The following is a 14,958-nucleotide window of genomic DNA, read 5'->3' as shown; positions in this document are numbered from 1 at the left end:
GGTTTAAACCAGTTTTCGGAACTGGTATTCAGTTATTGCCACTTTAAAAAGTACTACATATAAGCCGACTCACAGTTGTGCTTCTACAGCTCTACTTAGCATGCACATCTGCATTTTATTTACACTCATGAGTCAGGCACTATGATTCAGCTGATGCAGACCAGCACCCATCTGCGTCTGAGCTTTGGCCAGTGCAAGCCCCCTTCAAGCATACACTAACTGGCTCAAATTCTCATACCCCTTTCAACTAAAATTGTTTAATCTCTACTGGCCCATGTGGCTGATGCCTGATAAAGGATAATTTCCAGACTCAGTTGCTTAGATGAGTGTCCAAATTTGCTTGAAAGAAACATTAAGATTGGACTGCTCTTAAGAATTTATCCATTGTGATTAAAAAGACACAGTCCACCAAAAGAGAATTCTTTGATACTTACTACTTACCATTTATATTAAGTAATCATGGTGACTAAAAGGTTAGCAAAACATGCTTCTCAACTTTTTTTTCCTCCTTTTTTTTTTTTTTTTCTTTTTGACAGTGTATATAACCCACTTCAGGCCTCCTTTGACTCATGTTCGTGTCTCAGAGCCACAGGTGAGAGAACAAGTTTTTTTGTTTTTTAAATGACAGGCGAACCACAGTTGAAAAGCCATAAATACCAGCAGGACTCAGAGGCTCACCTAATATCTGCAATTATACTTCACAGTATTTGTATTCATTTAAACTGGTTTTCAGATGACAATGTTTCCTTAATCTACTCAGAGGAAAACAGGCAGTTTCCAGTCACCATTCAAAAGGTAAACAGCAGTGCTGTTCTCAAAAAGCCGTTATGTTTGGGGTTTTTTGGGAAAAAACAAAAAAAAATAGCATAACCACTAACCATCACTTCAGTGTTTTAATCCCACATTGCACATAGTTCATTAACAACACTGTTAAAACAAACAACTGTAAATTAGCAGTAACAGGAAGCAAGGCAAGCATTTCAGTCATTTGATCTACTGTACCTTCTAGACTCCTTCTGAAGAGTTATTACATATTTTTGCTACTGTAATTTCATAATTGTCATGTGACTTCTTTTTCTAACAGCAAGGTGACTTCACAGCAGCATGAGTATAACTATGTCCAGCATCCAAGAGAAGAGCAAGATTCCTTCCTTATCACACTCAATTTTTAAAGACAGTTTCCTCTTTTTACAAATAAATACATGTGTGGGGTAGGAGAAGCAACCCATCTAATTTCTAAGAGAAGAGTAGAAGCAAACCAGTGGCAGGGCCTTACATCACATTTAAAGGGAACTTCCAGGGGAGAAGACAGAAGCAGTACAGAACTGAAAGTCAAAAGGTAGATTACAAACTGCAGTTTGGAGTGTGATGCAGAAAGGGAACAGTTTAGCAGATGTTTGCTTGATTCAGAGGGTTTGCTGGTGGACGCATTAACACTGGATACTTCTGGATGTGAGGGATGATAAAAATGGAACATGTTTTAGATAATTCTTCCTAATCTTTATTTTTTTAGGAAAAAAAAAAATCCTCTTCTGCTACTCAAATTTTATTACTTACTGAAGGATCTACTTGATCATTTGTCACTCCCCTCAGGACAATCTTCAACGGATGTTTCATGAAAGGTGCCAAGCAGAGCAGACTTTCCAAATAGTAGCCAATACTACGACTGGGGCTGCAGTCGTGTTCCAACGAGCCACCGTACAGAAGACCAGGCTGATAATACAAGGTAGTACCTGCGGAAGATGTCAGGGGAGCAAACCAAATGAGACCACTGTCAGCACACTGGCCATTACTACAGCATAAAGACACTTTGCAATGATATATAAAGGCAAATTGGAGACAGGGGAATTTATGAAAGATGGTAGCACTTCCATCACGCTATTTCTATGTCTGCAGTCAATAAATGGGCCAACACACATGAGTGTCTGTTTGTCTTACACATAATTTTTCTGCTCCTTTCCCCTTCTCCCCAAAAAATCCAGGATCTCTTACCAATCCCCGAAATGCTCATACAAGCAATTATTGTCCTCCACAGCAGCTAACTCTTTACCAGACCACCAGGTCACCACTGTCTCAGCATATCTGGCGGTAGTTCATCTGCTTTACTGACCAACTGTAATCCTCAAACTTATTTAAAAAAAAAAAAAAAAGGACAAGAACCATATAGGATTTTTATGTGGGATGCTTCTTGCTCAAACCAACCCCTTTTCTGACACAACGAGGCAAGCAGTCTTGCTCAGAAGTCTGCCCTTGTAGAAGGCAAACCTTGCCTTCTACAAAAGTCCATTCTGGTTCAGAGGGACCTGCCCCCACTACAAAACCCTGCATACCAAATAAAAAACTAATTTTAAATCTTAAGCAATATAGTTTCCTTAAGCCTCTGCATTATGGTGGAGTGCTGATCTTCTTGCATGCGATCAATTACTACAAAACTTCTCAGGGTGGTTATTTCTGATCTTCTCAGTCAATGATAGCTGAACACCTACCTCTGTCAAGCCAAAACTTCTGTTTCATTGCAGCAACTGATACAACTCAGAAGACCAGAACAGAGGAATAAAAGAAAACAGATCTCACCTGTTTGGTTTATTTCAATCCGAGAGCCATTGGTCACTTTGTCAATCAGGCGAATAAAACTTGCTTCAAAATCTAAGGAGTAGAACAAAGAATTTTAAAGTTCTTCAAGTTTATTCCCAGAAAAATAAGAAACTTCAACACCATACTTGTTCCCTTTCCTGCCTTTCACAACAGAAAGGCTACCCTCACTCTTCAACTTGTTGTGGTATAATTCTACTCCATGTGAAAAGGCAATTCACTATAAAAATAGAGATGTTAATTTGAGCCTCGACCACAGTGGCCTGAGGGATCACTTGATCCCAGGATAAAACCTCTGACAATTTACATTTTGCTCAGGACGAAGCAAAACATACAAATCCTAGCAAACAGGAACCTGTGTATTTAAGCACGACAAGCTTCCCATTAGTCTCTGTTCAAGTCTTAGAAGAAGGTGGCACTCAGATGTGAAGTGCTGCTGCTGCACATCTGTTCCACAAGCACAATCAGCTATCTGCAGCCTTTCAGATTTTCCATTTCCAAAACTGTCACTGACATAATAAAGGCTAGAGAAACACAAGTCTCCCCACTGCCTCTTTCCTTGCTTACTGTGTACACTATAGCAGTTGTGTGAAACTAATTCCTCAGTTTCTCTTTTTTGTGTGGACTCTCACTCAGAGACATAGGAAAGGACAAGCACATTTAACCAAAAAAAAAAGGTATCCCAAGCTGGTACAGACTCAATATCAAGGAAAATATGTGAACAGACACAAGTCCAAAACCCAGGTAGTTTTAAGGACCAACAACACCTGCATAACCGTTGGTAGGTTACAGAACATCCTTAGCAATAACCTTGTCTTACTTCTTAAACAGTAAATCAGGTTCTTCTTCCTATATGAGCTTCTAGGATGCAGTAAACATTTAAACCAAAGAGCTACCTGCAGAAATTACAGTTCGGTAACATTTCCATAACATGGTTGATGCCCCAGTCACACAATGCTGGTTCTGCTCTCTGTTATGATAATTTCTGAAGTTTGTATTGCAGCATTGGGACCTCTTCCAGTGCAAGAGTGCACCTCTGCAAAACACACATTTCCCTCTTGGAGATCAAACCTGTGGAAGAGTTTTCATTGCAAGTGTTCCAGTCATGAAAAGCAGAGAGAACTGCATGTTGAATCACCAACACAAATCAGGGTTTGTTGTTACTATTTTTCCGTTGCAGTCACAGTTTACATTTTAACCCATACTTGGAAAAGGCGATTCAAACACCTTTTAAAAAAACACATCAAAACCCACAAACTTCATCATCACCAAACATCCCATGGTATTAATGGATTGGGTCATGGTAAATGTTAAGCACACAAGAATGTTCTGACAGTTCGGGAGGTGAATTTCTAGCTACAAACTGAAGCCTCCTCAGGAGGCAGAGTAGCATCTATGCTGATTCCATCCCTGTTCATACCTTGCCCAAAAAAATAACAGAACACCACAATAATGTTTCTTCCTCAATCTCCTATTGTCTTCCTACTTCAGTTAAATGAGGCAATTTGCTTTGGGGTACCAAAGGTCCTGCGCAGGAAGGAAGAGGGTGCTCCCTAAGCAAGGTTCCCTCAAAGGAGTCAGCAAGGTCAGAAGCTTTCAGAGATGAGAAGTAAACGTATTTCATGTCTCTTACCTTCACTGCTACGGGGGTAAAACCCAGATGAAAATCAGAGCATAAAAGCTAACCCATGAAAACTGTGGGAACTTGGGCTCCCACAAGGAGATGGGGAACATTCTGCCAGGCACTCAGCAGAAAGCGACAGCCGGAGAGCCAGCAAATTCTGCAGCTTTTGGCTGGAAAGCCCGCTTTTACAGAGACACGGACCAGCTTCCGGGGCTGCCAGAAAACCTCACGCACGACCAACCTACCAGGCGACCCCGCTCCCCCACCCGCAACGCCCCCCGCAGGGCTGGCCGAGCGACCCGCGGGGGGCGGCCCCCTCCCACCGCCGGGCTCCAGCCGCCCCCAGCGCCCCGTGCCGGCCCAGGCGGCGCCGGGGGAAGGCGTGACCCAGCGGGGCGGCGCAGCGGCCGAGCCCAGCGGAGAGCCGCACCGCCGCCACTCGCGACGTCGCCCCGCGGCACCCCGGCAGCCGCCAAAGCAAGGCGGGCAGGCGGCGCCCTCCTTGCTTTGGCCGCGTCGCTCCCCGCCCCGCCACCAGCGTGCGCCAGTCCCACCCGAGACGGCGCCGGCCACTCGCCGCCCGCAGCGTGTGCGCGGGGCGGCCGGGGGAGCGCGGTTCCGAGGGGAGACGCCGGCGCGCAGCCGGGACCCCCCGCAACCCCACCCCCGGGCGAGACCCGCCGGGAAGGGGCGGGCGCTGCCCCAGCCCCCAGGACAGCCGGCGCCGGGGCTCCCCCACCCCGCGGCCGCCGGCGCTGGTGCCCCCGCTCACCGCGGAGGCCGGGGTCCTCCTCCTTGGCGCGGATCTTGCGGATTTTCAGCGGCCGCCCGCTGAGGGTGGCCAGCACCAGCCGCTGCCGCAGGAAGTTGCACCCCACGTAGGTAAGGCACTGCGCCTCGCCCGCCATGCCGCCGCCCGCCGCGCCCACGTGCTGGGGAACAGGAAGCGCCGGGGGAGCGGCGGGGTCAGAGGGCAAGGGGCGGGGCGGTGGGCGGCGGGGCCGCCGGCGGGCCCGTTCCCGCCCCGTTCTTTCCCCGCGCCGGGGCGGCGGAGCTGCGGGGGGCGCGCCGCCACAGCAGCCCGGATCTGCCGCGACAGCGAGCGCGCAGCGGGCCGTTCTCGGAGAGGTGGGTCGCGTGGCAGTGAGCCATGATTATCGCCTCTGCCTTTGCTTCTGCTGTTCTAAAAGTTTCAAAAGTTAAAAGGTACCGGTATACTTTCTCCGCCGAAGGCCGGTGCCTGCCCTGGCGCCGCGCGGCTGGGCGTGCCGGCCGGCGGGAGCTGCGCTGCCTCCCCCCGCTGCCGGCTGAGCCACCGCATCCCCCGCCGGCTGCTGGCCCCGCGCCGGAGCGAGACAGTTTCTAGGAGCACGCTCCTTCAGACAGTCCTTTCCGGTAATTTATCGCTGGCTGCCTTAAGGAAAGCTAAGCAGAGGAAAGAGTGCGACTTCCAGTCTTCAGGCCAGCCTGTCTGCTTCATGATAGTGGCGGGGCCCAGCTGTCCTTAAAGACAAGACTGCGTGAAACTTTCAGTCTATTTCAGGAGGAATGTGGATTATAGTAGAGGTGTGACAGCATCAATTGCTAGGCTACGTTTATGTGTACAGTGAAAGAAGTTCCTTAGAATAGAATGTCTCAGTTGTAAGGGACCTACAATGATGACTTAGCCCAATTGCCTGACCACTTCAGGGCTGACCACAAGTTAAAGCATGTTGTTAAGGACCTTGTCCAAATGCCTCTTAAACACTGACAGGCTTGAGGCATCGACCACCTCTCCGGTGGTCCGTTCCAGGGTTTGACCACCCTCTCAGTAAAGAAATGTTTCCTAACATCAAGTCTGAACCTCCCCTGGTGCACCGTTGAACCATTCCCACACGTCTTATCACTGGATCCCAGAAGAGATCAGCACCTCCCGCTCCACTTCCCCTCCTCAGGAAGCTGCAGAGAGCAATGAGGTGGCCCCTCAGCCTCCTTTTCTCCAAACTAGACAAACCCAGAGTCCTCAGCCACTCCTCACAGGACATTCCTTCCAGCCCTTTCACGAGCTCTGTTGCCCTCCTCCAGATGCATTCAAGGAGCTTCACGTCCTTCTTAAGTTGTGGAGCCCAGAGCTGCACACAGAACTCAAGGTGAGGCCACACCAATGCTGAATGCAGCGGGATAATCCCCTCCTTTGACTGGCTGGTTATGCTGTGTTTGATGCACCCCAGGATGCAGTTTGCCCTCTTGTCTGCCCAGGCACACTGCTGGCTCACATTGAGCCTGCTGTCAGCCAGCACCCCCAGATCCCTTCCTGCAGAGCGGCTCTACAGCCATTCCTCTCCTAATTTATACTTGTGCCCAGCATTACTATTTCCCAGGTGCAGAATTCAGCATTTGTTCTTATTAAATTTGATGCCACTGATGATTGTCCAATGCACCAGTCTATCCAGACCTCTCTGCAAGGCCTGTTGTCTCTCAAGAGAGTCAACAGCACCTCCCAGTTTGGTGTCATCAGTGATGAACAGAAAAGGTAGGATCATTTTCCATACAAATCATAAGACTTTTTTTTTTATTTTCTCAATAAGTTGTTTTCCAGAGACTAAAACTTTTTTTTTTTTTTTTTTTTTTTTTTAAATCATGATAGGGATGCTTTACAGGAACTATGTAGAAACTAGTCCTCCTTTTATCAGCTCCTTGCTGACTGAGCTTTCCTGATCAGTGTGCATAAGGATCATTTTTTGTTTTGATAAACCAATCTGCAAGGTATGTATCAGAATCATAGACTGGTTTGGATTGAAAGGGACCTTTAAAGATCATCTAGTTCCAACCTCCCTGCCACGGGCAGGGACACCTTCCACTAGACGAGGTTGCTCAAGGCCCCGTCTGACCTGACTTTGAACACTTCCAGGGAGGGGGCAGCCACAGCTTCTCTGGGCAACCTGTGCCAGTGTCTCATCACCGTCACTGTAAAAAAACTTCTTCCTTATATCCAATCTAAACTACACTGTTTTGGTTTAAAACTGTTGCCTCTTGTCCTGTCACTACAGGCCCTGGTAAAAAGTATCTCTCCACCTTTCATATAAGCCCCCTTTATATACTGAAGGGCCACAATAAGATCTCCCCACAGCCTTCTCCAGGCTGAGCAACCCCAGCTCAGCCTTTCTTCACAGGAATGATGTTCCATTCCTCTAACCATTTTTGTGGCCCTCTGCTGAACTGGCTCTGTCATGTACTTGTCTTTCTTGATCTGGGGACCCCTGAGCTGGAAGCAATACTCCAGGTGGAGTCTCACCAGAGCAAAGGAGAGGGGGAGGATCACCTCCCCTGACTTGCTGGCCATACTTCTTTTTATGCAGCCCAGGATATGGTTGACTTTCTGGGCTGTGAGTGCACGTTGCTGGCTCATGTCCAGTTTTTCATCCACCAGTACCCCCAAGTCCTCCTCCGCAGGGCTGCTCTCAATCCATTCATCTCCCAGTCTGTACTGATACTGGGGATTTCACTGACCCGTCAGCAGGACCTTGCACTTGGCCTTGTTGAACTTCATGACGTTCACATGGGCCCACTTTGCAAGCCTGTTAAGGTCTCTCTGGATGGCATCCCTTCCCTCAAGAGTATCAACTGCACCACTCAGCTTGGTGTCAGCCACAAACTTTCTGAGGGTGCACTCAATCCCACTGTCTATACTGTTGATTAAGATATTAAATATTATTGGTCCCAATACGGACCCTTGTGGGATACCACTCATTACTGGTTTCCACTTTGATACTGAGCCGATATTGATATTTTAATTTGGTGGAGAAGGCCAACCGGACAGTTCCTTACCCATTTAACAGTCCATCTGACAAACCCATATCTCTCCCAATTTAGCAGCAAGGGTGTTATGAGGGACCGTATCAAAGGCCTTACAGAAGTCCAGGTAGATGACATCTGTAGCTCTTCCCTTGTCCACTGATGCAGTTACTCCATTGTAGGTGGCCACTAGATCAGTCAGGCATGATTTGCCCTTGGTGAAGCCATGTTGACTGTTTCCAATCACCTGTCTTCCACGTGTTTCAACATGTCTTCCAGGAGGATCTGCTGCATGATCTTACCAGGCATGGAGGTGAGGCTGACTGATAAGTAGTTCCCAGGGTCCTCCTTTTACCCTTTTTAAAAATGCGCGTGATGTTTCCCTTTTTCCAGTCACTGGGGACTTTCCATGACTGCTGCGACTTTTCAGGTATGATGGAGAGTGGCTTAGCAACTACATCAGCCAGTACCCTCAGGACCCTGGGATGCATCTCATTGAGTCCCATGGGCGTGTGTGTGTTCAAGTTCCTACGGTGGTCTTGAACCTGATCTTCTCCTACAACGGGAGTGACCATTCCACCAGTCCCTACCTTGAAGATCGGGAGCTCAAGAGATGTGAAAAGAGAGATTACCATTGAAAACTGAGGCAAAAAAATTGTTGAGCACCTCAGCCTTCTCCATGTCAGCTTTGACCAGCTCTTCTGTCTTATTTATCATGGAGGGTACATTTTCTTTAATCTTCCTTTTCTGGCCAATGTACCTGTAAAAGCCATTCTTATTTTTGCATCCCTTGCCAAATTCAGTAGAGTGATATCAGTCATAATTTGACTAGTGTGGTCCTCAAAAGACAAACTTTGTTTTTACTAGTAGCTATGGAAATTGCATGACAGTTACCTTCTCACAGAGTTTCATGTTGTGAAACGAGCAATTTCATATATTAGACTTGAATTATTACTGAATCTTGCAGTAAGCATGTATCCCAAATTATGGACTTGTCCCTGAGTGAGCATGCTGTGATAATTTTGAAGAGATAACTTCTGTATTTTAACATTCAGCTATATGCCTTATTCTACTTTTAAACCCACAAATGTTTTTCATACATCTGCATTTATATTTCAGTGCTTTGTTCTGCACTGTAGGTGAAATATGCGATTGAATCACACCTGACTCATAATATTCCTGGTTTGCCTTTCTGTAAGCTGCTATGGCAGATGAAAGCACAGAAAAAATTTGAAATGAGATTTCTGTGCTGCTAATGTTTTCTCCTGTTCTTTATGTTGGCTGCAGCCTAAATCATGTTTCACTTGCTTAGTCACACATTTATTATAGTAGTAAGGAGCTTTTCAAGGCTGTAGTCACTAGGACATCATAGTTCTCAGTCAACAAGAACTTCTGTCTGTTTCACAAAGGTCCTTTTTGAAATAAGATCAATACTATATTTGTGTAGTCTTTTTAGCAGTGAGAGTCCACATCAGATAATTGGTGCTAATCCGTAAGGGGTTCACAAGCTATTCATATACCCTGTGATACACTTAATTTCCACAAGAACTGTGAAGAAAGTTGCTGCATTTTGTTTGTTTGTTTGTTTTAACTAAACTGGAGTGCTGTCCCCCCCTAACCTGCTCCATTTCCTCCATAGGTAGCTGAGGCAAGGAAGCAGCAAACTGAAATTCCTTGGCTGGCTAAGGGTAGTAATACAATACTACAGAAGTGTTGAGTCTTTTTGTCTTCTGCTATTATTTCTATTACTGGCACTTTTAAGGCCTCAAACAACATCTAATCTTGGTCTCTATGCACGTAGTGAGAGACTAGGTGTTCTTCCAAGAATTCCAGCAGAGAAACATGATGAAAGAAATTTGAGAGAACGCTTAGACAACATCAGTAGCTGAGCTGCTACAGGTCAAACCTTACAACTGTCAGGCCTTCCAGTCAAACAAAGGAGGGTCAAGATGAGGTCCTGGATTCTCCAGCTGGATCTATGTAGAAGAGGATGGAGTGTGTGGCATGGGGATAAATTAAGAAACGAACAGCAGAATGAAGGCTAGGTGGATCTTCCAGGAATTTGTTGGGAAAGAACTTTTGGAAGAACATGATGTCTTTCCAGTAGAATGAGTAGACTGGGGAGAACAGTAGAGGGGTCATGTGTTCATTGTCCCTTAACTGAACTGGTGGCCTGGCTTTGTGAAGTTCCTAAGAGGTTCCTGGCTATTCTATTTTGGGGTAGAGTTTAAGCAATGTAGGGAAAGACTCTCTGTTTTCTTTAGGAAAGAGTAACTATCTAGCTGGGAGCAAGGAAAGATGAACAGGAAGGTCCCACAGTAAATGAAGACTTTCTGGGCAAAAAGCAAGAGGCAAAAAGTGTTAGAATGTATGTTGTCCCAGTGCACTGTCCGTAAGGTTGTAAAAGGTTGTGAAATTTACACCTCCAGTGCTGCTGGAGGTGTAAATGCTAGGGAGCAAGGGAATGACTATCTATGCTTTGATGAGCTGGTAAAGGGCTTTTCATTTCCTCCCAGGTCCCAGATCTGTAGGAGCATGATCAGACCTGAAGTGACATGACTGGTTTGGTAGTTTGGTCAAAACATCAGAAAACCTCCTTCTTGGTGTGCCTCTAACCTAGAGGAAACCTCTGTTGCCTGTCAGTGTGGACACGGGATGATGCTATGCATACATAATTGGTGAGCCATTTGGTGACATTTGAATTTACTGGAATAAGTGTGCTGTAATGCAGAAGCAGTGTAATAACCCCAGGCATGGTTGGACAGGGAACTTCTTGTCTACAGTGTTAAAAGGCAATATGGTATTTACAAGGTTAGTCTTCTGGGTGTTATAGCAGTTGCTAGTTTGAGTCAAATAAATACAATGGATTTGGAATAGGAACACTTACAGGGAGGCAGATCTAAACTTGAAGCAATGTTAGTCCTCAAATGTACCATGTAAACTGCCTGAAAACAATTGACAGACCTGTCCTTGACAGAAAATGTCTTGCCAGTTTAACTTGTTAATGGGAACTTAGGGACTTCATTTAAAAATGGGAATGTTCCATCTGGTAAATTCAAGACACTTCAAGAGTCTTTATACATGTGACTTCGTAGTGATGACATCCTCTCTACACAACCTACCTCCCCTGCAATGCAGTTTGTCTCTGATGAGTTCCTGTTTAAAACAAATGAAACACCTCTCTTCACTTTAGTTTCATTAGCTGCTGGATTGACCCTCAAGGTAAATGTTTTGCAAACTACCAATATAATAAATGCCAACTTGACCAAACACCCGTCCCGGGTTTTACCTGTTGTGTGTCCCCAGTTACAGAGTTCCTTTGCCAGGCTGTGTGTTCTAATATCACCAAGGGGAAAAAACAAAACCTTCTTCTGATTGTATTAAAAATTATACAGGGATGGGGATGCAAAGTATATGACAGCAGCTGCCAGGAAGAACGAACTATTCTTCACAGCTGAAATGTGAGTCTAGTTTTGCATTGCCTGCTCATCCCAATGAATAATGTCTTTTCAGGCTGGAAATAGGAAGTGATACACTTCCTTTTGTTAACCTTAAGAGGCAACCCAAACTGTCAGGTGTGATCTTTTGGACCAACTGAGAACAGACAAGGTAACATTTGGAAGACTGCCATTTGAGGTTTTTTGAAATTCTGCATTCTGGTGGCTTGCTAGACAACGTATGATATAAACGTGGAGGTTAGTTAGCCTGGTATCACCATATTACTCAGGAGTAAGCACTGCGTTTTTTTTCCCATGGAAGAAGGAGAATTAATTCAACTTAGTGATTAGAATTACTTTACTGCAGTCTTGTTTTTATCCTGTTTCCCTTTTTTTCTCTTTTTTTTCCCCATCCCCTCTGTATATCACAGATATCACAGTTGACGTTTGCAGGGACCTCTGGAAGTTATCCAGTCCAAACCCCCATCTCAGGGAGGGCCAGCCATAGCCAGTTGCCCAGGTCCATGTCCAGACAGCTTTTGAATATCTCCAGGAAGGGGGATTTTACAACTCGCTGGGCAACTGGTGCCTGGGCTTGGTCACCCTCACAGTAAAAAAGTAATTCCTGATATTCAGGAGGAACCTTCTGTGTTTCAGTCTGTGCCCACTGTGTGACTGTTCACTCAACTCCTGCTCAGGTTTTGGCTAACACACAGCTCATGCTAAGGCCTGATGCCTGCTGGGAGCTGTGCCATTAGGTCAAAGTGTGGGCAAACATGTAGGCAGGACATGGTGGCCAGAAAGGGCTAAAGGTCATTATGCAGCCACTATCACCTGCAACTTGCTGTTTCCTGCAGCCATAATCCTTTCATATTGGTTGTCTGGCAGTTTTTCAGGACCTGCTAACGCATGGAAATGTTATAGACCACACTTCCAAGCTGGAAGGTATATATGTCAGCTTACCCAAAAAGATTTTGAAGCAGATCCAACAGTAGCTGGAATGATGAGGTCTTCATGTTTCCCAGTGTCATACAGGGGATGCCTGCACCATGACGGAGGAGGAAGGATGAGCACTCTCACCGTAGGCTAGGTAACTATTTTGCTCATAAGTGCATGAATTGCAAGTTATGAGTAGCTAGTTATGAATTGGAGAAATTGTAAGAAACCTCATGACTGAAGTGATAAATTAGGGAATTCACATGCTAGACTAGTTTGTACAAAGGGGATTGAGCCCTTGTTTGTCGTGTTAGTTTGCTTTCTTTCCTAATGAGCTCATAAGATTTAATTTACAAAGCGCATGGTCTGGTAAATTGGAGAGACCAAAATGGACTGTGACACCATTGCCTCTGGTCCTGTCCCTGAGCACCTCTGAGAAGACCCTGGCTTTTTGTTGTACCTTCCCTTTGGGTGTTTATGTACATTGATGAGGTCCTCCTCCCTAGGCTGAGCAGTTCCAGCTCTCTCAGGCTTTCCTCATAGGAGGAGTGCTCCAGTCCCTTCAGCGTTTTACTGGCCCTTGGCTGGTCTCTCTCCAGTATGGCCATGTCTCTCTTGTACTGGGGAGCCCAGAACTGAACACAGCACTCCAGGTGTGGCCTCACCAGTGCTAAGGAGAGGGCAAGGATCACCTCCCTCGACCTGTGGCAGCACTCCTCCTGTTGCAGTGCAGGGTACCATTCTCTGCCTTTGCTGCAAGGGCACATGGCTGGCTCATGTTCAATTTGGTGTTCACCAGGACACTAACGTCCTTTTCAGCAAAGCTGCTCTCCAGCAGGTTGGTCCCCCGCATATACTGGGGCATGGGGCTATTCCTCCCTAGATGCAAGACTTTCCACCAGCCCTTGTTGAACTTCTCGATGTTGAGTGTGTGTGTGTGTGTGTGTGTGTATGTTGGGGGAGGGGTTGTATGCATGTAGATGCCAATTAAAAAGGGAATCATTCCTGTCTGGTTCCCGAAGTTGGATATTTCTAGGAGTTAATGGGGAATTTCTGTCTTGTCCTTAATGGTTATTTCGGAAATGCGTGTGCGTGAAGTACTCTGAGCAGGTAACCTCTTGCATTGCCTGTTTGTTCTCTTTCTCAGTTTGCTTGCAAGTTGGGGAGGGATATTGCCCTGAGTGTAACTGAGTAAAGATCAGTTGCTTATAACCTGGGGATAAAAAGAGTCTTTCATTATTCTCCTTCCCCAGCAAGGGTTCAATCATTGTTGACATTGTTTCTTGATTTGGTACTTTTGTTTTTCCAGTGAATTGCGCTTTACAGTTACAACTATTGGTCACCTCTATGGGCCAACTAACATGAAAAGCCAGCTAACACATCTCAGTTATATGTGGTGTATGAGAAAAAACCCTAAGTAATCACAATGAAAGTCTGCAAAGCAGCTTACCTTTTTTCATACTTTGTAGAACTGTAGTTTACTATACATGAAATGGCTGGTACTCTTTTGCTACTAACCAAATACAGTACCTCATGAATCTCTCAGATGAGCTTCAGGGGATGACTGTGCCATGAGTTCATATTCTGGTGGATGAAAATGAGCATGTGTCTTTGATTTATGGAACTTTTAAATTTCTTTGTACTGAATGTGAGACCAGTGCATGTATGTTTAGGACTTTATGTTGAAAATACAGTCACTCTAACAGTCCTAAAATCTCCAGCTACAGTAAGTTGTTCAAAGCTGGAGTTTTAGTTAAAGAAACAAACTGAAACCTGAGATGTATTTGCAGTTTTGAAAAGGCTATTGAAAATATGAGTTGCCTATAGCAATAAAACTTCTCCTCTTTCTGTAAGCCTAATATAGAATCCATTTTGATTTCAGTACAAAACTTCAGTACTGTGACATGATTTTGAACTTTTTTTTTTCCCTTGTTTTAATCATCTTTTCAAATATTGCTGTCAAGGTCAAGAGATCTGAGAAGTTTACAATCAACTATTATTCTTAATGAAGATGAAATCTATGTTTCAAGTATATCTGTACTACTTAGAACAGATATACTTGAAATAGACAGGCTATTTTTCTACAATAATCATATACTTAGAAATTTTTTCCTTGATGTCCCTTGAACTGCTGATGGCTTCACTATCTACATATATTTTCTTGCTCTTCATGAGTTGTCTCTACAGGCAGTGAAGAATGACTAGAACTTGCAATACTTTACAGAAACTCTTCATTCTTTGTGATACCTATCACCTTCCATAAATGAATTACAGCTGCTTTGAAAGGAGTTGTAACAGAAAGGAAAAGCCTGTCATTATATCATACAAACTCTGTTAAGGGAGGTTAATGCTGAGAAGGTTGATAGTTCAGAAAATGAGCACCTAACACAGTACTTTAATATTGGTGTAGATTTGAAAGACAAGAAGATAAGGCAGTGTGTTTTATACACAGTTTTGGTGCAGGTACTTTGCTTTAAATTCGGTCCATTATAATTTGGTTGGTTTAAATCAGCTGTTCAACTGTCTGGATAATTGTCTTTTGAAATAAATAGTAAATGATGCTAGCTGTAAAGCACATTAAATGAACATTTCAGA

At 45.0% G+C, this 14,958-nt stretch overlaps 1 protein-coding gene across 3 annotated transcripts in view; it reads right to left on the bottom strand.

Moving 5' to 3' along the window:
• RCL1 (RNA terminal phosphate cyclase like 1) overlaps positions 1–5,132 on the bottom strand; it is a 33,487-nt gene extending 28,355 nt beyond the window's left edge. The window contains exons 1-3 of one of the 3 annotated variants that reach the window (XM_074856535.1): positions 4,956–5,132; positions 2,575–2,646; positions 1,558–1,733 (exon numbers count right to left, since the gene is read on the bottom strand). In XM_074856535.1, coding sequence (XP_074712636.1) covers positions 1,558–1,733; positions 2,575–2,646; positions 4,956–5,124 — 417 coding nt within the window. In that variant the 5' untranslated portion in view covers positions 5,125–5,132. Of the gene's footprint in view, positions 1–1,557; positions 1,734–2,574; positions 2,647–3,488; positions 3,551–4,955 lie in introns of those variants that run through there. The other 2 variants (XM_074856537.1, XM_074856538.1) reach the window with 2 other exon arrangements.
• Positions 5,133–14,958: the final 9,826 nt, after the last annotated feature.

This window comes from Strix uralensis, chromosome Z (genome assembly GCF_047716275.1).
Source record: "Strix uralensis isolate ZFMK-TIS-50842 chromosome Z, bStrUra1, whole genome shotgun sequence".
Classification (NCBI taxonomy): domain Eukaryota; kingdom Metazoa; phylum Chordata; class Aves; order Strigiformes; family Strigidae; genus Strix; species Strix uralensis.
This window is presented reverse-complemented; position numbering and strand designations above follow the sequence as displayed.